A 19327-nucleotide genomic window follows, 5' to 3' on the forward strand; every position below is an offset into this window, starting at 1 on the left:
TCGCTGCTTGAGACTAAGCCTTCACGATGCGTAGTGCAGTGATGGTTTCATTCATTAACTAAGTGTCAAACTAAGTGTCACTACAACTCAGTCTCGAACAGCTGCGAGTACTTCTTCTTCAGGTAGGACAAGAAGACCTCGGGCCGCAGTGGAGCACCACTGACGCGTGAGCTCAATGCGTCTGCGGACTTGTCAAAGGACCCCCACTGGTGTACGAGCTCTCGCAGACCTTTTCTGATGGGGGCGAAGTCGCCCTGCTCAACGAGTGCGTCGATGTTCAACGACTTCGACAGCTGCACATGCCACTGGGCCGCGAACATGGCGCCGAGGGTGTAGCTGGGGAAGTAGCCGAACGATCCCAAGGCCCAGTGGACATCCTGCAGGTACCCTAGTGACGCCTTGGGGACCTTCAGAGAGAGCAGCTCCTCCATTAGCCGGTTCCACTCGCCTTCGATCTTTTCGGATGCAAGGCCATGAAGCATCGAGTTCTCCAATTCAAATCGCAGCATGATATGCAGAGGATACGTCAGTTCGTCTGCATTCACTCTGATGAAATTGGAGAAGTCCACTCGGTTCGCACAGCGCCACATCTGCTCTGCAGTGACCTCCTTGGTGATCGGCAGGTGTTTATGAACTAACGGCGCAACCCACCTCCAGAACGGCAGGCTGAGAGCGATCATTCGTTCGAAGAAGAGGGACTGGCTCTCGTGCATTGCCATCGAGAGGGGCTCATTGACCATCTCACGGTCATGCTCCATGTTTCGCTGGAGCTCGTAGATCGCGTGTCCGGTTTCGTGGACAGTGCCGCTCAAACCGCTGATGAAGTCAGCAGTGTTGTAGCGGCTGGTGATGCGAACGTCTGAGGGGTGGATTCCCATGGTGAAGGGGTGCGTGCTGACGTCCAGTCGGCCTCTCGAGAAGTCGAAGCCGAGCTGCGCTGCCACCTCCTTGTTGAGGGCGATCTGACCTTCAACCTCGAATGGCCCCTCAAGTAGAACTGCGGGAAACTCCAAGGCTGGGAGTGTGCGCAGACGAGACACCATGCTAACTAGTTCTGGTTTGATTGCCGCAAAAATGGAGTCGATTCGGGTCTTGGTCATCCCTACTTCGTATTCGTCGATGCAAAAGGAGTATGGGTCTTCACCGCAGTTGTTGAGACACGCCAGCTGCTTCTGCAGCTCTATCATTCTTCCCAGAAGCGGAAGAAACGTGGAGGCGTCGTCCTCAGCCCGGGCTTCCTCCCATGCAGCCATCATGGAGGTTTTCAGCTGTTCGGTTTCCTCTATCCACTCCAGAGTTTTGGTCGATTCCAGATCAAACCGCTTACGACACAGACGCACGTTGGCTCTCTGCCACTCGTCCAGAGAGTCAACCTCGCGTTCCAGCGCCTTCAGTAGTTCACGGGCCTTCTCGGATACCTGAGTCTCATTGATTACCGTCTTCAAGGTAGCGAGTTGCTGACCACGCGCCTTCGTGGACTCCTTGGGCATCATAACGTGCGCATCCCACTCCAGCGCTCCAGCGATGCTCTGCAGGTCCAGAACATCGCTCATATGGCGCTTGAAGGCTTCCAGGTCGGATGTCATAAAATGAGACTTTAGTAGATTCTTCGTGTGATCTTGCCCCACAGTAACGCTCTAAGTTGCGAGTACAGCACCCAAACGTCGAAAAGCCATCAGTGACTTCGGCTAGAATCGACATACTGAGAACAATTCCTATCTGCAAGTGACGCCTCATCGTATTGAATATAGATTTCATGCGTCAATGCCAAATCTTATCGAAACTGGAGACAGAAAACAACGTCACTTCCTCTTGCGTCGGGATTGTTTCGCCTTGGATGGGTCCTTGTGGTTGACAGTCGAACCCTCTCCAACACCTGGAACGTCCATGATGCACCGCACAGTACCGTAAGCCTCAGCGTGACAGTAGATGGAATCTAGAATTGGGTCAGAGGACAGTGTCAAGTAGTCACCAATGAGCACCACCCTCAACTTCGCCCTCGTCACCGCCACGTTGAGCCTTCTGGCGTCACCAAGGAACCCCACCTCGGTGTCGCAATTCGACCTCACGAGCGATATAATGATGACATCTGCCTCTTGCCCCTGGAACGAGTCTACACTCGCGACACGGATGACCCGTTCGCCCAGAAGGTCCCGGATTAGGGCGACCTGGGCATTGTACGGCGTGATGACGCAGATGTTTCTGGGGTCCACGGCAGCCAGCTCGTGTGTGATGTAGCCCACCACAGCACGTGCCTCTCCTTCATTCGACTTCGACAACTGCTGTAGCGGACTGCTGGGGTCCACAGGAGTGTCGTCTTCCGCCATAAGTCCAAGGGTATCGATCCAGACGAACGGCCGGTCCGGACCCGAAAGAGTTCTGTCCGCAACTGAGTTGTCTGGGTGCAATTCCCCGCCGTAAAACTGGTCGGAGGCCCAGTCATTGATAACTCTGTGCATGCGGTACTGCACTGACAGCATTCTGCTGACTTCGGACCCGTGAGGGTTCTTTACAAGTATTCGATGGAACAGGGTAACTCCCAACCCCTGCTTCCCAGCCTTTTTGGACTTCACTGTGGGGGCTAGCTGATGATGGTCGCCGGCTAGAATGGTCCGCTTTCCCAGCATCATGGGCACCCAGCAGGCGACCTCTAGCGCCTGTGCCGCTTCGTCGACGATGACCAGGTCGAAAGGCCTCTCCTCGGCGAACCGAACTAGATGTGGGTCCCCTGCGCCGACACAAGTGCAGAACACTACGTCGACCGTTTCTAGCAGAGCTCTCAATACGCCCTTCTCGCGAGACCTGAGTTCCTTGCGCAACTCAGAGATTACCGCGCGCAGCTCCGCTCTATCCTGCTTTGAACGCACCTTCTTCCTCTTCGCCAGTGCAGCTGCCAGCTCGGACCTCACATCCGCCGCCAGCTGAGCAGCGTCGGTTTTCAGGAGCACCGAATCCAGGGCGAACTTAAGCGTTTCCGGCCTCACTCGACTGGGATGCCCGAACCTCACCATAGAAGTAAGCCCCAGGAGCCCCACTCTCTCCAAAAGAGTGTCCACAGCAACGTTGCTCGGGGCGCTGACTAGGAGACGCCGCCCCTGTCGCACCTGATGTACTATCAGATGCGCCAGCGCAGTTGTCTTCCCGGTGCCCGGAGGTCCGTGGATGCAGGCAATGGGGCCTGTTCGGATGGCGTGGTTGATGGATGCCAGCTGGGAGTCGTTCAACAACGTAGATTGCAACTCTTCCACAACGTGAGTTACAGGTGGTGAGGGGGTCTCTTCAAAGGCGAATTTCAAGGCGGACTGAACGGAGGGCAGCGGCTGCTCCAACCGTTTTAAGCACTCTCGGAGGCGTCTGTACGTAGCATCGTTCGACATCAACACGACGTTGAAGGCCTTCACAGAAGACTCCACTATCGGATCCTCCGACACATCAGGGGCGAATACCAGCAACGAGCGCGACTTGAAGTGCACTACACCACGCTGGATCGGTGTACCCTTCACGTCGGGTCCTTCGAAGATACCCACGACGTCACCGCGTGAAATTTGGGAGGCGGGAAGTTGGTTTAGAGGCGGCTTGTGAAAACTGACCAGCGGCCTGCCGCCAATTCCTGTAGAGACCTTCTCGACGAGAAGCTTGCGCATCGCTATACCACACTCCTGCAGTATTGGGAGCTCAAACTCCTCCTTCAACTTGTCTAGCTCCTTCCGTTCCTCCTCCACCTCCAACTCCAAACATTGGCCGGTATTGGCACAGAATCTCGAAAGTGCCTCCATGCTAAATCAGCCATAAAATAAGCCCTTGTTGCTTTGCACTCAAATGATCTTCTCCTGGATTTTCTCTTCCTCATCTATTCCCGCCTCGACGTCGGGTGTCCAGCCCTCCTCGGTTGCGATTTCCTCTGACAAGGACATCAGCCGTTTTATGCACTGCAGATACTTTCGAGTGCTTTCGTCATCCAGAATGTGCGCTATCTCACTCCGCGCGATTTTCTCTTGACCAGCCCTCTCGTGAATGCCTACCATTGTGACTCCCATAGGCCAGGCAGCGTTGCCGATGGAGATGCTGATGTATATGTCGTTGGCTCTTCGAAAGCGTTTAGCCTCGCACGACACTACGATGGCGTTGAGTGCCTCGAGGATGTCGACGTCAAGGGAGCCTTCCGACAGACGTTTTCGCATGGGCCGCAGATTCTTTCGGGCTACGTCGAGGATCTTTTCTCGTCTTTCATACTCCAAGATGGAAATAGTCGTGTCCGTCTTCGATTCAGCGAGGCGATTCTCCCAAACAGCTGCCATTCGGTCCGTCCAGCTCAGGACACGAATAACGCGTTCGTCCGTCGGCTCTGTGTAGTCCGCATCTGGGGTTCCGTCGAAACGGGGGCGTTTCAGCAACTCCGATTCGGCCCTTTCAACCGTCGAGGCGGTTAGCCGTGCATAGGTCTGCAGATTCGTCTCGCCGAATAGTTTGCAGGGCTCACCCAATCTCCGTAGCCCCTTCCTTACGGCGTCCTCGGACATCGGCAGCTTCTTTGGGTCAATCCTTCTCACCCGTGACTCGATTTCGCTTCGTTGGGCCTCCTCGCGGGAACGCTTTCCAGTGGACAGGAACGTGGAGAACTCCTGGAGCCGACACGCTTCTTTGAGCTGACTCTTCTCTTCCAGCAACTGTTGTCGATCCTCGTACTCCTCTCGAGCTCGATCCAGCAGATCGCCCCTTCTCACCCACGTGCTTCCAGCGGGAGCTACTGCCTCGAGCTCCTTCTTCTTCGCTTCGATGATGTTCGACAGGAAATTCATCGGAAATTGCTGAAAACAATCCCCACTCTACCTGAGATAGAGAAATTCAATACTACTTTCGTTTTTATGTGGAGACACTTCCTGGTTCAAGTAGTAGTGGCTTCTGTATGTCAAAAGTATTCAGTGGATGTGAGCTCAGGGCCAGGTACCACACAGGGCTTTGCATCCTTGATCCGACTTGCTCGGGAGGCCTCCGGCCGTCTCACCTTTGGCTACGAAAAGAGGGCCGACCATGCTACCCGAACGGCTTTGCAACAAGTCACAGGGCAGTTGGAGTTCATGAACCAAGAGCATCTGGGGTTTCTCAAGCTGGACGAAACTGTCAGCACAGACACAATAGCTCTGCAGTTGCAGGCGGTGTGCAGCCACTTGACTTTTCTGGAGGTTGATCAACCCCAGGAGCCTGAGCCTATCGACGAGGAGCGCCCCCTCCTAAGGTTGACGAAGTCCAAGTCAGAGTTTGAGACGTGGAATCTGCAAGACATCAAAGTAGAGGTAAGCTCTGGCCGCTCATGCGTTTTACGTCTCCTCCAGCATGCCTGGAAGTACACCAAGGGACGAGGCGTTCGGGTGATGATTCTAGACGTGGGGGTAAATTCGGAGCACGTGGACTTGAAGGGTGGCGTTTGGAGCAATCTATCAGAGATGTCGGGCCAACCCAGTAAGCGCTGCGCAGAGTAGCAGGGTTCACACGTTGCAGGTCTCGATGACGACTCCAACGGATACGTCGACGATCTTCACGGAATTTACCCACTTGAGATGAATGGAGACGTTTTCAGCGCTGGTACCCATGGATCCCATGTGACTGGCATTGTTGGTGCCCGCCTAAATGGAAAAGGAATAGCTGGAGTTGCGCCCGAGGCAGAACTCATTCACTGCCGAACCAAGTACGGCCGCGATACGCTGAAGTGCGCCGAGTACGCGCATAAGCTTGGCGTCCGAGTGCTCAACTACTCCATGGGCGCGAAGTCCTGCTGCTCAGAGTCATACAACAACCTTTTTGAAACGTTGGAGACTCGAGATATGTTGTTCGTTACCAGCGCCGGGAACGAAGCAAAGGACTTGGACTTCTTCCCGATGGAACCTCAAGGCATAGTGCACCCGAATCAAATCACGGTCGCGGCGCTGAGCGAGAGGTATGATCCCTCTGTCGCAAGTCACACAGCGGTCAGTTGTATTCGAAGTCCTGTTGGAGCGCGAAGCGTGTGCAGCTAGCTGCCCCTGGCCAAACCATCTACAGCTGTACCGCTAAGGGGTGGGGGTATGCGTCCGGCACCTCTATGGCGTCCCCGCACGTGGCTGGGTGTTTGGCCTTGGTATTCGCTGCCAACCCAGATCTGACAGCTGCCGGAGCACGAGCGCTCCTGTTGGAGAGCGTGCGGCCCGTCGAAGCCTTGAAGGGGAAAGTCTCCACAGAGGGCACACTTGACTGTGGTAAGGGACGTAACTCCTTTACGTTTGACTGTTTTGCAGGTGCCGCTGTAGAACGAGCCTACCTATCGAGGCATCCTGATGGAACTACTGTACCTTACATAGCGCCGAGGTGCGAGGATTTTGAAGAGTCGTGCTCCTACTGGTTTGAGTTGGGCTATTGCAAGGAAGGCAGCGACTACTTCTCCTATATGAAGGACGTTTGCCAGCGCACATGTCATTTTTGTGAATCCGCTCCCCCCCTCGAGATCTGCCAAGATGAAGCAGATGACTGCGCCGTCCTAGTCTTTCAGGACTACTGTCTCCCAGAATCGGAATACCATGCCTTCATGAGGCTCAAGTGCAAGCGGAGTTGCGGATTCTGTAACAGTACTTCAACGTCTACGAACCGTACTTCGACCACTTCTACTGCAACATCCACGAACCGCAAAAGGTCAACTGCTCCAGCCAACCATACAACCCCCTCGACTGCTCGGACTGCATTTACTTTCAATATTGCTACGACTGCAACAACATCTACTGCGACAACATCTAGGACAGCGGAGTGCACGGATCTTAGTGTTGGCTGCTGGTTTTACAGCACCGCCCGACGCTACTGCCGTCCCTCGTCCATGTACCACGATTGGATGGCCATAAACTGCAGGAAGTCTTGTGAATTTTGCTGAACTGTAATCCGTTTGTTGTGTTCATTCAGTGAATTTTGCTGAACTGTAATCCGTTTGTTGTGTTCATCCAGTTGAATTTTGCTGAACTGTAATCCGTTTGTTGTGTTCATCCAGTAGGATTTGCAGGAGATCGCCGTTTCGAAGATACTCATCGCAAATTTGCTGCGACAAAAGCATCACAAGCCTCACAGCTTGACATCATAGGCAGCTTATTTATCAGTCTCAGCCACTACATTTCCGTCGGAGACCCCATCCTTCACATCCGCGGCCTTCACAATGAACCCCACGAGGCGGGAGTAGTACTGCTTGAAAGATTGGGAGACCTGGTCGTAGGGGAGTTCTAGGTGCTCGTTCCACAAGTACCCAGCCCCTTGATAGTTGGGATGCACCATCCATGAGAGGACCAGTGCCTTTAGGGCGCCGTATAGCGCCGATTGTGAGATGGCAGAACTTAAACACCTCTCGAAAGTTGACATGAAAAGGAAGAGTGCCCAGTAGACTGCCCACTGCTTCCCCGCTCCGACGGCGTCACGGTCTGAGCCTCGAACAAACTCCACGGTCTTGGTCACTGGGTAGACAACTCCTACGCACAAGTTGACTAGTGCCAGACAACAGAGCATTTTATGTATTATTCTTTGACACGACGGCCTGACGACCCCACAGCTGCACCGCACAGAAAGAACTAAGAGCGCCCCCAAAATACCTACTTTTTTCCTGAATGGACTCGTTCTGGCAATGGACTCTTCTCGTCGTGTGTAGCACTGTCGCGTTGTCACAGGCTTACTACCTTTTTAGCCGCGAGCAGTAGGCGCCGCCTGGACCCCTAACGCAGCAAACGCACTAAGGTGAATGAGGACTTTCTGTTGGAGGCGGAGATGAAGTACGGTCATTCCCGGTTCCAGAAGCTACCGGAAGCCGAATTGTACAACACTTTAAAGTGCAAGATCTTGGAACAGATGAAGCGCACCATAACCGATCTTCCGGATTCTTACGAGGAGCCGCTTGAGCTGGAACCAGAGAGATCGTGGCTTCGCAAGCTGCCAACAGAACCCCACCATATGCTCTGCCGAGCCCTGCTGGAACGCGCCATTGCTAGCATGCCTCGATTTCGGATGCTCTATGCGGATCTTCAACCGAAATACTTCATGCTGCAGAATCAATTGATAAGCGAAAAGCAGTGGTCTTCTCTGCTCAAGTCCCGATCTGACGTGGAAGAAGAAGTCGACTTTCTCCGTCACGAAAGTGTACGCCTTCGACCACAATGGGCTGACGATGCTATATTTCAGGAAGCGGGCTACGTCCTACGGCAGCGGGAGACCCAGAAAAAGTGATGTGTTTGGAATTAACAATGCTTCGAATTCACTTCTTACGGACGGCGTTGGACGTAGAATCGCGTCATGTCTATCGGTTTCAAGTAGAAATTGACAACCTGGTCGAGGAGTGGCAGACGCGCTATAGCTCGCTTCTACGTTTCGCGTCGCAGCACTGTCGTGAGGAGGTTTCGCGTTTACCTTCTAAGTGCCCTTATTTTCTGCTGACCAAGGTACGACAGCTTGCACGCGGAAACGCGATGGCTGAGTGGTTGCAACATGTGTTTACATGCGAGGCGAATGCCCACTGGCCTTGCATTTTGAGAGAGGCACTTCGGAAGGGTCTGGACGCATGTGAAGTCTCCTTACAAGATGTCAAGATGCGCGAGATCGCAGGGAGGCAGGCAGGAATCGTCTTGGCCGCACGAGAATCACTATTGCGAATTACTCCGCCGCAGTGGGTGGACTGCGACCACACAGACAATGAGTATGGAGCCCGAGAAGTGGCCCCTGAGGCGTTGACACAGATTATGGAGTTCGTACAGACATACGATGAGACCGCGAATTTCGAAGTCGAAGCAGTTGATGACACCGGACTGATCATTCCTCTCGTGACTCCCACAATTTAACGTGCCTTTGCACATCACTTCGTCTCGGGCCACGACTCTACGAAGTCCGCCTGCTCCATCTCTACTCCTTCGTCTCGATGAGACGAAAACACCACAGGTCTCCAAACATCCCGTCGCTTCCGTGACACGACACGAATTACCAAGCACCCCGCTAGCGCGAGGCAACAACAGGCAGTGAGCAGGCATGTCCAGCCTTGACGCCTTCGGAACGCCCGTTGTGACCTGTTTGGTATCCTTCCCAGTATCCCACGTGGCGGTCTGGCTTGTTTTGAAGGGGAGGGGAGGGAACCATTCCAGCAGAGTGCTCGCAGAACAAAACCCCAGGAGGACAAACCCCAGACAGCCTGACGTGATAAACAGGCCTTCGCAGAACGTAGGCAAACGTGGGGCTGTTGTGTGAGATGCTGATTGCCCACTACTGTAAATCCCATACATGGAAAACTGTCACGTGACTGCGACTGACCGTGCTTTAATAGACGAATTCGAACATGCCCCGGAGACGCCAGGATCATTCAAATCGATACAGTCGAGGCGTCGATCGTGATGGCCGGGCGTACAATGAGATTACAACCTACGGAGGCGGCAAGTTAGTAGCTGGCGGAATGCTGACGCAGGGAAATCGTTGAGAAAATCGTCGAGAGAATTGTCAAGAAGGAGAAGATAGTCCCGATACCTGTAATCGAGAAGGTAGAGCGCATCGTACACAAGGTCATCCCGGTGATTGAAGAGAAGATTGTTGAGGTCCCAAAGATTGAGATCGTTGAAAAACCTGTGGAGGAGGTCGTAGAAATCGAACAGATTGAGATCGTTGAGAAGGTGGTGGATGTCCCTGTGGACCAACACGTTGATGTGGAGGTTAGGGTTGAGAAAGACGTTCCTGTAATGAACGACGTCTCCAGGTTTGAACCGGAGGCCTATGAGACCGTTCAACCCTACAAGTTTATCCTGCGCGGTGTAGGAGCTGAGTAGGTGGTTACTGGCGGCTGTCACGCAGATACCAGACCCAGCAGATGAACATTTTCATTCCCCGATACGTGCAAGTTCCCATCCCTTCATACCTTCTGACAGATAAGCAGAAGGAGGAGATGCGCGACATGGCGAGCATGGTTGACCGGGTGGCTAGGCACCCATACCCGTCCTTGTCCGATATCGAGAGCATCACTTCCTGGCTACTCGAGCGGCAGAACGAACTGAAGGAGTTGCAGGAGAAGGGCAAACCTACGAAGCAGTTCGTCAACCAAGCGATCCGGCGTGTTCCAACGAACACGCCTGGAGAGCAGGGGCGTTCGCCTCGGGCAGCCAGCCTCAGTAACGCGGATATATTGGAGCCGCGAATGGCCACCGACGTGCAGTTCTTCTCCTTTCCAAAAGTCGCCCGAAAAAAGCAGCCCATGATTTCAAAACCGATGCTGAGTAAAGAGAAGCAAAAGGCCTGAGTTTTTGTAAAGTGGTTGACTTGGTAGGAAACCATGTGCTGTTTTTTTTGCAAACTCCAGAATTGAATGACGCAGACCTCAACAAAGACGCTGGCTCAGTACACGTGGACGGACTTCCTCGAGCTAAAGGAGAATCGACCCGTGCTCAAGCAATTCGCCCTCTACTTCGTAGCCATGATTGTAATCCCCATTGGCCTCTACTTCACCACGAACGACGTTCTCAGACACTTTAACTTGCAGCTGCAGACGCGCAACGTCATCAGTGCTGTAGTGGCTTTGGCAAGTTGCCAGGCACTGATGGGGTACTTCGCCTACACAGCTTACACCGAGGAGGCTGATACGTACGCTAAGACAAAAGAAACGGAGCAAGCGGAGACCCGCCTGGATAGCGCCGACGTCAAGGCTGGCAACAAGAAGACAGACTAGTTTCTCAACCTTCTTCAAACTTTAAACCAAATGTACACTATTAAGGTGACATCATTCTCACTTCCAGAGAGTGCACTCCCCTCCACGTCTCCCCTCGCCCCAGCGCCACTCGGTGCTCACGTGCAGCCAATGCCGCCTCCGCGCAGAAGTAGCCCCTCCAGTCCCCCTTTGGCATGTCCTTTAGCAAGTCGCCGCCAACGTTCCAGAGGACCACGTCGGTCCAGCCTTCCTCCAGCCCAAAATCGATGATACGGGCGCCAGTATTCAAAGAAAGCGAATGCGGCGCGTCGAGCACGATTGTGTCTCTAGGACCCTCAAACTTCAGAGCCTCTGGCAACACCACCGCGCCTCCCAGATCAGTCGCTGGCGCTCCTCCAAGCCCAGACACAGAAACGTTCTCAATCCCGTTAGGAGCCCTGAAGTAGGTGTGCAGAGCCCCGTTAAACACTATGGGGCCCATTACGTCCAAGGTTAACGTCAACCGATTGGCGTCCAGCTCCACCGTATATGTCAGAGTGGGCTGTTCGGGAAAGTCTTCGCCCTCTAAGACCAGCGTGAACTCCGCTGCAGACTGCCGCACTGATGAACTCCAGTGGGTGGACCTCCGCGCCACTCCATGCTTGACTGGAAAGTCTCCTGCGGTACCGAACTGTGGGAAGCACACTGGAATGCCCCCACGGATGGGCTGGCCCTCCTCTGATAGCGGCGATTTGTATAGCATCTCCGTTCCATCGGCGATTTTCCAGCTCACAATTGTGGCGCCATACGTGTCGATAGTGCATGAGGCACCCGATGGATGAGTGATGGCGATACACTGCATTATAAAGTATGGAATTCATCATGATGACGTCACATGACGCCACCAAAACTCAGTATTGACATCTAGCATGGGGTGTCATTTTAGCCGTGATCACAAGGCGTTCCGTCGCCGACGTGCTGCCAGCGAGAGCTCCTCCGACACCGACGTAGAAACTGTGTGGTACACTGCGCAGTCGCCTAGCTCGCTTCCCCGCACGCCACAGACTGCCGACGATCGATGCACCTGCGGTCTCCTAGAGCATGAGCGGTTCGAAATAACTACTCCGCTGTGCGTCCTGCCACGCATCCGCAACACTCTTCTGGAACGTATAGTTCTGGCGGAGTCTCTGTGTGGGCGCTGGGAGACTGTGCTGGAGCGCTCCGACTCGCTGAACGACATTTATGCTCATCTAGGAGTCAACATCGCCAAACGTGCCGTTATGAATCGCCTCAGGCTGCAAATCCAGGTGTACCTCGACTACACGACTCTAGTGCTCATCTGCCTCCTCTATACGCCACTTGGTGTGCGTACAATGCGTACCGATCTCAAAGGTGGCGAAGCCATCGACGACGACCCTGATTGCGGCCGCTGGAGGGGTCACTGCTCGGTGACTGACGACACTATTGAGGAGTGGGGCGCTTTGTTTTCTCCACACAGGTTCTGCGGAAGGCCAGTCCGACAGCTGTCGCAAAAAAGACACAACGACTCCAAAGGCGTGAGTATCGAAACCAGAATTGTTCTACCCGACAAGGAATACGGACAGGTAATGCGTACACAGCTGCTGATGTTTCCAGATCCTTCGAATATGAACAGCTTTCTGGCATGCGTTCGGGTTTTGAAGAAAACAGGACCCGTCGACCGTGAACTGCAATCGTGTCTCTAACTGTAGTTGTAATGCACATGCACATTGGAAATATATTGCAGCACTTCACTCAGACACCCTCCAGAGGCTCGGGCGTCGTTGGTTACTCTTTACATCTTGTAGAGGGGGCTTGGAGTACCCTAGTGGCACTTGCGTAGGTACCCGGACCAGAGCGGCTTTACTTGGATGTCTTGGAGGCCGTGGAGGCTTGGCGCTTTCCTGTCTGCTTGGTACATTCAAATCTGTGGCTTCAGGTCTCGGGGGCGGCCTAGGTGGTTTGGACAGCCCTTTGGATACTGTCTTCTTTTCCTTTGCCATGGCCAGGGCTTGAGCCGCGGCGACCTTCTTCTGCTCCATTCTGTCAACAATACACTTCTGAACGGTGCTTAGTTTTGCGTTCCGCGGACTAGACTCGAGTCCTGGGGTGTAAATCGGGGGCACCGGCAACCTCCGAGACTCGTCGTCGTCGTCAGATCTTCCAGGTAATGATTGAGTTCTAGAAGGCCTGGAGTGCCCCTTCTCCTCTCGTTTCATCTCGCGTCTCTGCTGTCGTTCGTAGCGTCGACGCTCATGTTCCTCCAGGCGACGTTCACGATCCGCTCGGCGCTGCTCACGTTCAAGACGGCGGCCAGGATCGTCCTCCCTCGTCCGTGTCCTTTGGTGGGCTCCGGGCTCCCTCCAAGGTCGATCCACAATGACGCCTGCAGTTGCAATGCGACGATGCTTTCCCTGCACGGGTGACCTGGAATCGTCAATCATGAAGCATAAACACTCAATTAGCATCAGCCAACCATCGAACGCTTCCTGCCACGCAACTCCACAACTTCCAGTCGACTTAGAACGTTGGCGGCCTCTTCCGAGTGCTTCCGGTACCCTAACAAGGCATGACCCAGCAAGTGGGAGTGTGCGATGCCGTGAGCGCTGAGGAACGCTTTCTTCAACACAAACAAATCGACCGCCTTGTCCTCAGTGCTGGTGCTGGTGTAGGACAGGCCCAAATCGATGACGCACACCTCAGAAGGCTTGAAACCGTTCTCATCTGCTCGAACCATTAGATTGGCTGTGGTCAGGTCGCCATGAATGAGATTCTTGCCATGCATCCTGGCGAGCATGACTCCTATCGCCCTAAACGTTGTCTGAGCCTGGTCGTCTGTACAGCTTTCCAAATACTGTTGCACTGTCGCTCCCTCGATGAACTCATAAAAGACTACTCGCTTTGTGAAGTCGGCGAAATACACAAAGGGGGAGTCGACACCTGCCGTCCTCAGCCGCCTCGCATTCCGCACTTCCTGAAGCATGCGATGCTGGGTCAGTTGTCGGTCCAGGTCGGGGTGCCGGTAGTTCTTCACGACGCGTTCCTTGCACAGCACTTTGCGGCCGTTCCAGTCGCCTGGGTACACCTTCTGCATCATCGGCCCTCAGGGAACTCACCGCTTCAGCCCCCTGGAAGACGCTCATGGTATTCTCGGTTTTGCACGTGAATTTTTAATTGAAATCTCAATGGTCAGTGACCTGTCCCGCATACTTCAGTCGCTGCCGCTGGACTGCTTCCCACCGGAGCTGTACAATTTGCTGCTGGAGAGTGAGCAAATGGGCAACGCGGATCCTCTGGTGGCGTTTTTCTTCGATGTGGTTTCGCGGAACTTCGAGGTCAATTTCAAGCATTGGTCTGACTATCTTGACGACCTCAATGATTATATTCAGGAGCGCTCTGCCAGCTACGCCACTGAGGAGACGTCATTCTTCGTAGAGTACGTCCAGTGGTGAGTCTGACGGGGGACCCGCACGCAGCGTCCGCTTGGATCCTGAGGGAGACTCTAAACTTAGCCCACTCAAGCACCTTCTTCTTTTTATCGTCCTCTGCCTTGTGCTCATGGAGGTTAGAGTTCCGCAGCATTTGCTTCTTTCCGACTACAACGCCAAAGAGCGTTACGACTGCGGATTGTCGGCAACTGAACTTTATTTGGCCTTGGTCAGCTTGCCCTGTGCGGAGGAAAACGAGTTCTCTGTGAAGCCATTCATAGTGCAGCTGTTGCTGAACAATACAAATATCCTACTACACCTGCACCGGCGGTTTCTGGACACCAGCAAGTTGATCTCTCAGCCTGCAACACCCATTAGGAGCACGCCGCTGCGTCGACAGCTGGACGAAACACCTGATCAGGGCGACCTGGCAGCGCAGAAACGCATGTTCGCCATGCGGGTGTTGAAGGCTGTCGGCGGCTGGGTGAAGCACTGGGACGCGTTCGCGGTTCTCACCAGCACATTCACGTTGGAGACATTCCTTCTGGTTCTCGATCGGCTATGTGCTGTTTTCAACGCGAATACGTTGCCACAGACAGCCAAGAAGTCCACTTCCGCTCCGGAGAAGGCCGATGCGAGAGGCCACGCACAGGAGTGTAGGACGGCAGCCATTGGGTATCTGACCGACGCCCTGTTAAACGTGGGTTCTTGCTGCGGCGTCCACCCCCACAAAGGACCCGACCCGGAAGAGTCTGAAGAGGTTTTGGTATCGTTCTCCACGGGATTGCCCAAGATGAACATGCTATCGGGAGCGTTGTCCTTTGTACTAAAGTTACTCGTACCCGCCTTCGCACTAGGCGGTAAGAAGACAGGGACCTCCATGAACGCACTACCCAAGGATCTCGTACGCGCCCAGCTGGAATGTTTCAGCATGCTCGAGACGGTGATGGAGGCCTATCCGTTCCTGCTGAACACTGGACTGGTCACCGTTCAGGGGTCTTACTACGCTAAGGCGAAGTCGCCGCTTAAACAGAAAACGGAGGTGATATGCTCGGATGACGACGACGAAAACGAGAAAGCCTCCAACGCAAAACGTCGAGGTCCGGATCTCGCCCATACCTTCCAGGATCCGGTGCTGGCGGTGCTGACAACGGCTTTGGTCACGGTTCCTGAACGGAAGGAGTGGAGGGAAAGGCTTGCCGAAACGACGTGCGCCTTTGTGGTGCGCGCCGAGGCCCTGTGCTCAAGAGCTCCGACGCTTCGAACGCGGTTGCTATTATTTTGCCTGGGGATGATACGATCGAACAAGCAACGAGATGTGCTGCTGTCTTTGGAACTTTCTCCGTTCCTGTTAACCCAGGGCCATGCTGAGCTGGTGACCTACATTTCAGATCGTCGCCAGGCGGGGTCCCTGTTCGCCGAGAATCAGGACCTGGCAGACTTCGCCGCGTGCCAGCTGGTGCTGCTGCAGCACGTTCTGGTTCGCAGCCTGGACTCACAGCCAACTATTCGTTCCCGCGTGATGGAGCAGGTAGGCAGCCTCATGTGGACTGTGGCCAATCATTCGCTGTATGAGCTCTTTCTGGCGCTCACAGAGGACGAGGCTCCCACGCTGCTGGACGTAGTCAGCATGATCATCTGCAGGGGGCATGACGAGAGACCCATTGTACGGAAAAGTGCCCTCTCCGCGCTGGATGCCTACTGGTCTTGTGTAATATTGTGTGACCAGTCTTCCGAGATGCTCTACAGACCCTTCAAACCGCTTTGGGTGTCTGGCGTGTGCCAAATCACCTCCGACATCAGATCAACGGTGGTCGATCTGGCACTGGACCCGAGTCAGCAAGTGCGCCACCGAGCTCTGACAACTGTCCACTCTATGTTGCAAAAGCGGCTAGACTCGGCCAGTTTGGAGATGTGGTGTGACACTGTCCTTCCCGCCACTAGCGACGTGGAAGTTGCTGTCAGAGAGAAGGCGTGCGACCTCGTGCTGTCATTCTTGGTCTTCGACATGCTTGCCCGGGTGTATGCGGAAATCGAAAGCCGCCAAACTCTCGCCCCTCTTCAGGGCTGCATGGCAGACGACGTCTTCAGGGGCAGCAGCAGCATCAGATTCGTCTATCTGCGACAGGCCTTTGGTGTGTGGTTCGTTAATCAGTCGATGGACGACCTGCCCACGGGCTACCTCTCGGCCTTGTGCAGCACGTGTGTGTTGATGAGTGCCTCACACCCGCAGCGCTGGAGCCTATCGCCTGTTGTGGTGCTCAGCGAAATGGTCGTCGCGCTTAGCCGGACTCCGCAGGCGACCTTCAAGTGCAAGCAGGGCAAGACCGTACTGAATGCGCTGACGCAACTTCTGGACGCGGTTCTGAATATGATTCCGGATGCGGAGGAGTCAGTACAACCGGTAGACATCGTTTACAACGTGGCCAATAAAATCGTGCAGGCGTTAACCTTCGTCCTCGGCGAGAGTCGCCTGGCCCCAGAAAAGTCTGCTGTGACGCTATGGAAGGAGAAATTATCCGAAATGGCGGCGCCTTTGGGGTTGATACACGGCCTGACCCTGCTTACAAAGACCGCAGATGCATCTCCCTGGGATACTGGGATTCTGGCTTCGTGCAAGTCTCGGATTAATGGATCCACTAGCTCGTCTGAGTGTCCTGAGAGGGTATGCGCTGTCCTCGCCACGTATGCGTCCATCATTTTTCAATCCGGCGCCTCGCTGAACCGACCCGTGACCAACGCCTATCTCGCTCTCATCACGGATGCGTACAATGCCAAGTGCCCTGTACCTCCATGCGTGCGTGCAGTCGCAGTGACCAGTCTTGGAATGATGGCGGTACGACACGAATCTGCAGCCCGAAAATGTGTGGACATCCTGGCTGCCCATTCTACTGACAAGGAGCCCGAGCTGGCCGTCAGGTCCAATTGCTTAGTGGTGCTGACCGATCTGCACGTGCACTATACTGCTCTGGTGGACAAATACGTTCCTCACATGACACAGTGCTTCTCCCCGCGACTGGCGGAGTCCCCTCTGCTGAGGAAGCACGCACTGTCATTGGTGGCTGGACTGGTAGCTAATGACTACCTGAAATGCAAGGGTCCAACCCAGCATAGGTTCCTTTCATGCCTCGCAGACCCTAACCTCGGCGTTTCACTCTTGGCGGAGGCAATCTTCCGAGATATTGTTCTGCTGAAAAACCCATGCTTTGTCCAGCAGAATCTCGTCTCCTCGGTGTGCCACCTAAACGGGTGGTTCATTCACCCTAATTTCCGGAGCATTGAATTCATGCCGAATGGCAAGTCAGCCGAATCCAGCAGACATTTCGTGTTCGTGAAGGATTCGTACGCGAGGCAAAAGATTTATCGATTCGTGCTCTCTTTGTCTACCGACCGAGACCGGTTGGAGGTCTCGCGAAAGCTGGTGCATCAGTTCCTGGCTCCGTTCGTGGACACCATCGACGAAAGCCACGAGGAGCCCCAGTTGGCACTGCCCAAGAACACCAAGACGGGAGAAGGATCTGCCCTCTCGGATGTTCTGCGCATGCTGGGCTGCCGCCAGTTGAAGTTAACATTTTCAAGCCGGGGTGAGATGCAGGTTGATGACGAGGAGAAACGAGAGTACGAAGAAGGTCTGATGAAGCGGAACCTCGCCGCCCAAGTCATTCCGACTCTCATCTCCCTCAAACGACACATGGAGAAGAACCAGAGTCCCTTCCTGAAGGACATGATGACTTGCCTCGCTGGGCTGCTGTATGACTATCGGTCGAGCTCGAGTCTCGAGGAACTCCTCGTCAACGATCTGGTGCTGGCCAAGCAGCTACGCCATATGTATGCGAAGATGCCAGAGGGGAAGCACTGCGAAGACGTCGAGCTGGACCACCCAGCTCCTTTGGATCCATGCGCCACGCCCAACACGCTGCTGTTGCCCCCACTGCTTACGGCAAGGTCCAGACCTGCGACGTTCACGCCGGCTCTGCAACACTTCGGTAACGTGCCAATACCCTTCACAGTGCCTAGGGCACAGCTGTCAGCGATTCAAAGTGCGGATGCGACGCCGGAGAATTCCCCCCCAAAGATGCGAAAACCACGCAGGTCCAGCCTGTCAGAAAGCCAAGGCGCTTCTCAAGACACTGGTGTGCTTTTGCCAACAAGCTTGTGATATCATACACCCCACACATGTGGGAGTTCTTGGCACGAAATAGTATTCCAATGGAGCATAGCCTTGCCGCCGCCTTCGCACTATTTGACAGAGACGGAGACGGTCTGCTCGTGGGAGCTGACGTGGCGCCAGCGTTGATGTCGTGTGGTCTCTACGTGAAGGAACCCGAAATGGAAGCAGCCGTACCGGATCCCGCATCGAGGGTGAGCAAGGATCAATTTATGAAGATGGGGGACACCTTTTTCAAAGGACGAGATCCCAAAGCTGAGTTGTTAACCGCTTTCAAGCTGTTCGACAGAGACAACAATGGCACGATACTCAGCAAAGAATTCGAATTCGTCGCTGATTCGCTTGGAAGCCGCTTCGTTGGCACTGATATTCAGGACATCGTGAAGCTTGCAGACCCCAACGGTGAGGGGAAAATGAAGTACCAAGTATTGATAGATTTACTCTAGTGTGGGTGTAAAATAGTAAGTATTACTCATTATGGACACTGATCAACGTCTCGAAAGTGCCTTTGCCTTGTTTGACAAGGACGGCGACGGGTTGCTGCTGGTGCAGGATGTCGCGCCTGCTCTGATGTCAACAGGGCTGTTTGTGAGAGAAAAGGACCTGGACGCCAAATGCGGCGATGTCATGAAAGTCAAGAAGGACGTTTTCCTGACCTGGGGAAAAGAGCTCTTCGACGGAAGGGACCCGAAGACAGAACTCGAGAAGGCCTTTGGACTTTTTGACCACGACCGGAACGGAACGATATCCACAAAGGAGTTTGAGTTCGTCGCTGACTCCATCGGTAACCTTTTCATTGGAACCGACATCGCTGACATGGTCCGAATCTGCGACCCTGATGGCTCCGGGTCGATGACTTATGGCAAGCTCATTGACTCCCTGCTAGCGTAACAGTCATGTTTTGTTGTGTGTCCGAATCCAGAACCAAATGAGCAGAACGACGCATATCAAGACGAGCGCGCCGCAACCTAAGTATCCAGAACCCACACTGCAGTATATTTTTTTAGTAGGCTGACGGCGCCACGTGGTGCCTGAGTGGCAGACGAAGGGGCGGATGCC

General features: G+C 54.2%; 15 protein-coding genes across 24 annotated transcripts; 8 read left to right on the plus strand and 7 right to left on the minus strand.

Moving 5' to 3' along the window:
• Nucleotides 1-80: 80 nt before the first annotated feature.
• On the minus strand, nucleotides 81-1586 carry KVP18_000014 (uncharacterized protein; the record flags this gene model as incomplete). The annotated part of the gene is made up of 1 exon (XM_067949974.1): nucleotides 81-1586. One exon carries the CDS (start codon nucleotides 1584-1586, stop codon nucleotides 81-83), a length of 1506 nt encoding a protein of 501 aa, XP_067813659.1.
• A 216-nt stretch (nucleotides 1587-1802) lies between these two features.
• KVP18_000028 (uncharacterized protein) lies at nucleotides 1803-3776 on the minus strand (the record flags this gene model as incomplete). The annotated part of the gene is made up of 1 exon (XM_067951349.1): nucleotides 1803-3776. One exon carries the CDS (start codon nucleotides 3774-3776, stop codon nucleotides 1803-1805), a length of 1974 nt encoding a protein of 657 aa, XP_067813679.1.
• A 39-nt stretch (nucleotides 3777-3815) lies between these two features.
• KVP18_000012 (uncharacterized protein) lies at nucleotides 3816-4799 on the minus strand (the record flags this gene model as incomplete). Its single annotated transcript, XM_067949878.1, has 1 exon — nucleotides 3816-4799. One exon carries the CDS (start codon nucleotides 4797-4799, stop codon nucleotides 3816-3818), a length of 984 nt encoding a protein of 327 aa, XP_067813655.1.
• A 66-nt stretch (nucleotides 4800-4865) lies between these two features.
• On the plus strand, nucleotides 4866-6765 carry KVP18_000005 (uncharacterized protein; the record flags this gene model as incomplete). Of its 3 annotated transcripts, XM_067954157.1 has the most annotated exons (6): nucleotides 4866-4928; nucleotides 4956-5294; nucleotides 5334-5460; nucleotides 5500-5935; nucleotides 5965-6514; nucleotides 6601-6765. In XM_067954157.1, the coding sequence occupies 6 exons, from the start codon at nucleotides 4866-4868 to the stop codon at nucleotides 6763-6765; spliced, it is 1680 nt and encodes a 559-aa protein (XP_067813641.1). The 3 variants fall into 3 exon arrangements, with proteins under 3 accessions (XP_067813641.1, XP_067813643.1, XP_067813642.1); XM_067954159.1 differs by lacking the exons at nucleotides 5500-5935; nucleotides 5965-6514; nucleotides 6601-6765 and having other exon boundaries at nucleotides 4866-5480; XM_067954158.1 differs by lacking the exons at nucleotides 4866-4928; nucleotides 4956-5294; nucleotides 5334-5460; nucleotides 6601-6765 and having other exon boundaries at nucleotides 5559-6014.
• Nucleotides 6766-7104: 339 nt separating this feature from the next.
• On the minus strand, nucleotides 7105-7515 carry KVP18_000027 (uncharacterized protein; the record flags this gene model as incomplete). Its single annotated transcript, XM_067951233.1, has 1 exon — nucleotides 7105-7515. The coding sequence occupies one exon, from the start codon at nucleotides 7513-7515 to the stop codon at nucleotides 7105-7107; it is 411 nt and encodes a 136-aa protein (XP_067813678.1).
• A 98-nt stretch (nucleotides 7516-7613) lies between these two features.
• KVP18_000011 (uncharacterized protein) lies at nucleotides 7614-8834 on the plus strand (the record flags this gene model as incomplete). 3 transcript variants are annotated; one of them, XM_067949785.1, is made up of 3 exons in its annotated part: nucleotides 7614-7699; nucleotides 7728-8137; nucleotides 8182-8834. In XM_067949785.1, 3 exons carry the CDS (start codon nucleotides 7614-7616, stop codon nucleotides 8832-8834), a joined length of 1149 nt encoding a protein of 382 aa, XP_067813652.1. The 3 variants fall into 3 exon arrangements, with proteins under 3 accessions (XP_067813652.1, XP_067813654.1, XP_067813653.1); XM_067949787.1 differs by lacking the exon at nucleotides 7614-7699 and having other exon boundaries at nucleotides 7771-8226; XM_067949786.1 differs by lacking the exons at nucleotides 7614-7699; nucleotides 7728-8137 and having other exon boundaries at nucleotides 8244-8834.
• Nucleotides 8835-9322: 488 nt separating this feature from the next.
• KVP18_000021 (uncharacterized protein) lies at nucleotides 9323-10270 on the plus strand (the record flags this gene model as incomplete). Of its 3 annotated transcripts, XM_067950683.1 has the most annotated exons (3): nucleotides 9323-9420; nucleotides 9449-9799; nucleotides 9829-10270. In XM_067950683.1, the coding sequence occupies 3 exons, from the start codon at nucleotides 9323-9325 to the stop codon at nucleotides 10268-10270; spliced, it is 891 nt and encodes a 296-aa protein (XP_067813669.1). The 3 variants fall into 3 exon arrangements, with proteins under 3 accessions (XP_067813669.1, XP_067813670.1, XP_067813671.1); XM_067950684.1 differs by lacking the exon at nucleotides 9829-10270 and having other exon boundaries at nucleotides 9449-9803; XM_067950685.1 differs by lacking the exons at nucleotides 9323-9420; nucleotides 9449-9799 and having other exon boundaries at nucleotides 9845-10270.
• Nucleotides 10271-10336: 66 nt separating this feature from the next.
• KVP18_000020 (uncharacterized protein) lies at nucleotides 10337-10696 on the plus strand (the record flags this gene model as incomplete). Its single annotated transcript, XM_067950589.1, has 1 exon — nucleotides 10337-10696. The coding sequence occupies one exon, from the start codon at nucleotides 10337-10339 to the stop codon at nucleotides 10694-10696; it is 360 nt and encodes a 119-aa protein (XP_067813668.1).
• Nucleotides 10697-10736: 40 nt separating this feature from the next.
• Nucleotides 10737-11516, minus strand: KVP18_000007 (uncharacterized protein; the record flags this gene model as incomplete). The annotated part of the gene is made up of 1 exon (XM_067956292.1): nucleotides 10737-11516. One exon carries the CDS (start codon nucleotides 11514-11516, stop codon nucleotides 10737-10739), a length of 780 nt encoding a protein of 259 aa, XP_067813645.1.
• Nucleotides 11517-11583: 67 nt separating this feature from the next.
• KVP18_000025 (uncharacterized protein) lies at nucleotides 11584-12378 on the plus strand (the record flags this gene model as incomplete). Its single annotated transcript, XM_067951029.1, has 1 exon — nucleotides 11584-12378. One exon carries the CDS (start codon nucleotides 11584-11586, stop codon nucleotides 12376-12378), a length of 795 nt encoding a protein of 264 aa, XP_067813676.1.
• A 45-nt stretch (nucleotides 12379-12423) lies between these two features.
• KVP18_000029 (uncharacterized protein) lies at nucleotides 12424-13116 on the minus strand (the record flags this gene model as incomplete). Its single annotated transcript, XM_067951414.1, has 1 exon — nucleotides 12424-13116. One exon carries the CDS (start codon nucleotides 13114-13116, stop codon nucleotides 12424-12426), a length of 693 nt encoding a protein of 230 aa, XP_067813680.1.
• Nucleotides 13117-13139: 23 nt separating this feature from the next.
• On the minus strand, nucleotides 13140-13815 carry KVP18_000023 (uncharacterized protein; the record flags this gene model as incomplete). 2 transcript variants are annotated; one of them, XM_067950836.1, is made up of 2 exons in its annotated part: nucleotides 13140-13760; nucleotides 13789-13815. In XM_067950836.1, the coding sequence occupies 2 exons, from the start codon at nucleotides 13813-13815 to the stop codon at nucleotides 13140-13142; spliced, it is 648 nt and encodes a 215-aa protein (XP_067813674.1). The 2 variants fall into 2 exon arrangements, with proteins under 2 accessions (XP_067813674.1, XP_067813673.1); XM_067950835.1 differs by lacking the exon at nucleotides 13789-13815 and having other exon boundaries at nucleotides 13140-13769.
• Nucleotides 13816-13857: 42 nt separating this feature from the next.
• On the plus strand, nucleotides 13858-18259 carry KVP18_000004 (uncharacterized protein; the record flags this gene model as incomplete). 3 transcript variants are annotated; one of them, XM_067953151.1, is made up of 2 exons in its annotated part: nucleotides 13858-14120; nucleotides 14149-18259. In XM_067953151.1, the coding sequence occupies 2 exons, from the start codon at nucleotides 13858-13860 to the stop codon at nucleotides 18257-18259; spliced, it is 4374 nt and encodes a 1457-aa protein (XP_067813639.1). The 3 variants fall into 3 exon arrangements, with proteins under 3 accessions (XP_067813639.1, XP_067813638.1, XP_067813640.1); XM_067953150.1 differs by lacking the exon at nucleotides 14149-18259 and having other exon boundaries at nucleotides 13858-14124; XM_067953152.1 differs by lacking the exon at nucleotides 13858-14120 and having other exon boundaries at nucleotides 14231-18259.
• A 50-nt stretch (nucleotides 18260-18309) lies between these two features.
• KVP18_000024 (uncharacterized protein) lies at nucleotides 18310-18714 on the plus strand (the record flags this gene model as incomplete). The annotated part of the gene is made up of 1 exon (XM_067950923.1): nucleotides 18310-18714. One exon carries the CDS (start codon nucleotides 18310-18312, stop codon nucleotides 18712-18714), a length of 405 nt encoding a protein of 134 aa, XP_067813675.1.
• Nucleotides 18715-18745: 31 nt separating this feature from the next.
• KVP18_000008 (uncharacterized protein) lies at nucleotides 18746-19159 on the plus strand (the record flags this gene model as incomplete). The annotated part of the gene is made up of 1 exon (XM_067957291.1): nucleotides 18746-19159. The coding sequence occupies one exon, from the start codon at nucleotides 18746-18748 to the stop codon at nucleotides 19157-19159; it is 414 nt and encodes a 137-aa protein (XP_067813646.1).
• Nucleotides 19160-19327: the final 168 nt, after the last annotated feature.

This window comes from the organism of the source record quoted next (assembly GCF_019968955.1).
Source record: "MAG: Porospora cf. gigantea A chromosome Unknown PgA_NODE_113_length_37961_cov_335.684, whole genome shotgun sequence".
Taxonomy (NCBI): domain Eukaryota; phylum Apicomplexa; class Conoidasida; order Eugregarinorida; family Porosporidae; genus Porospora; species Porospora cf. gigantea A.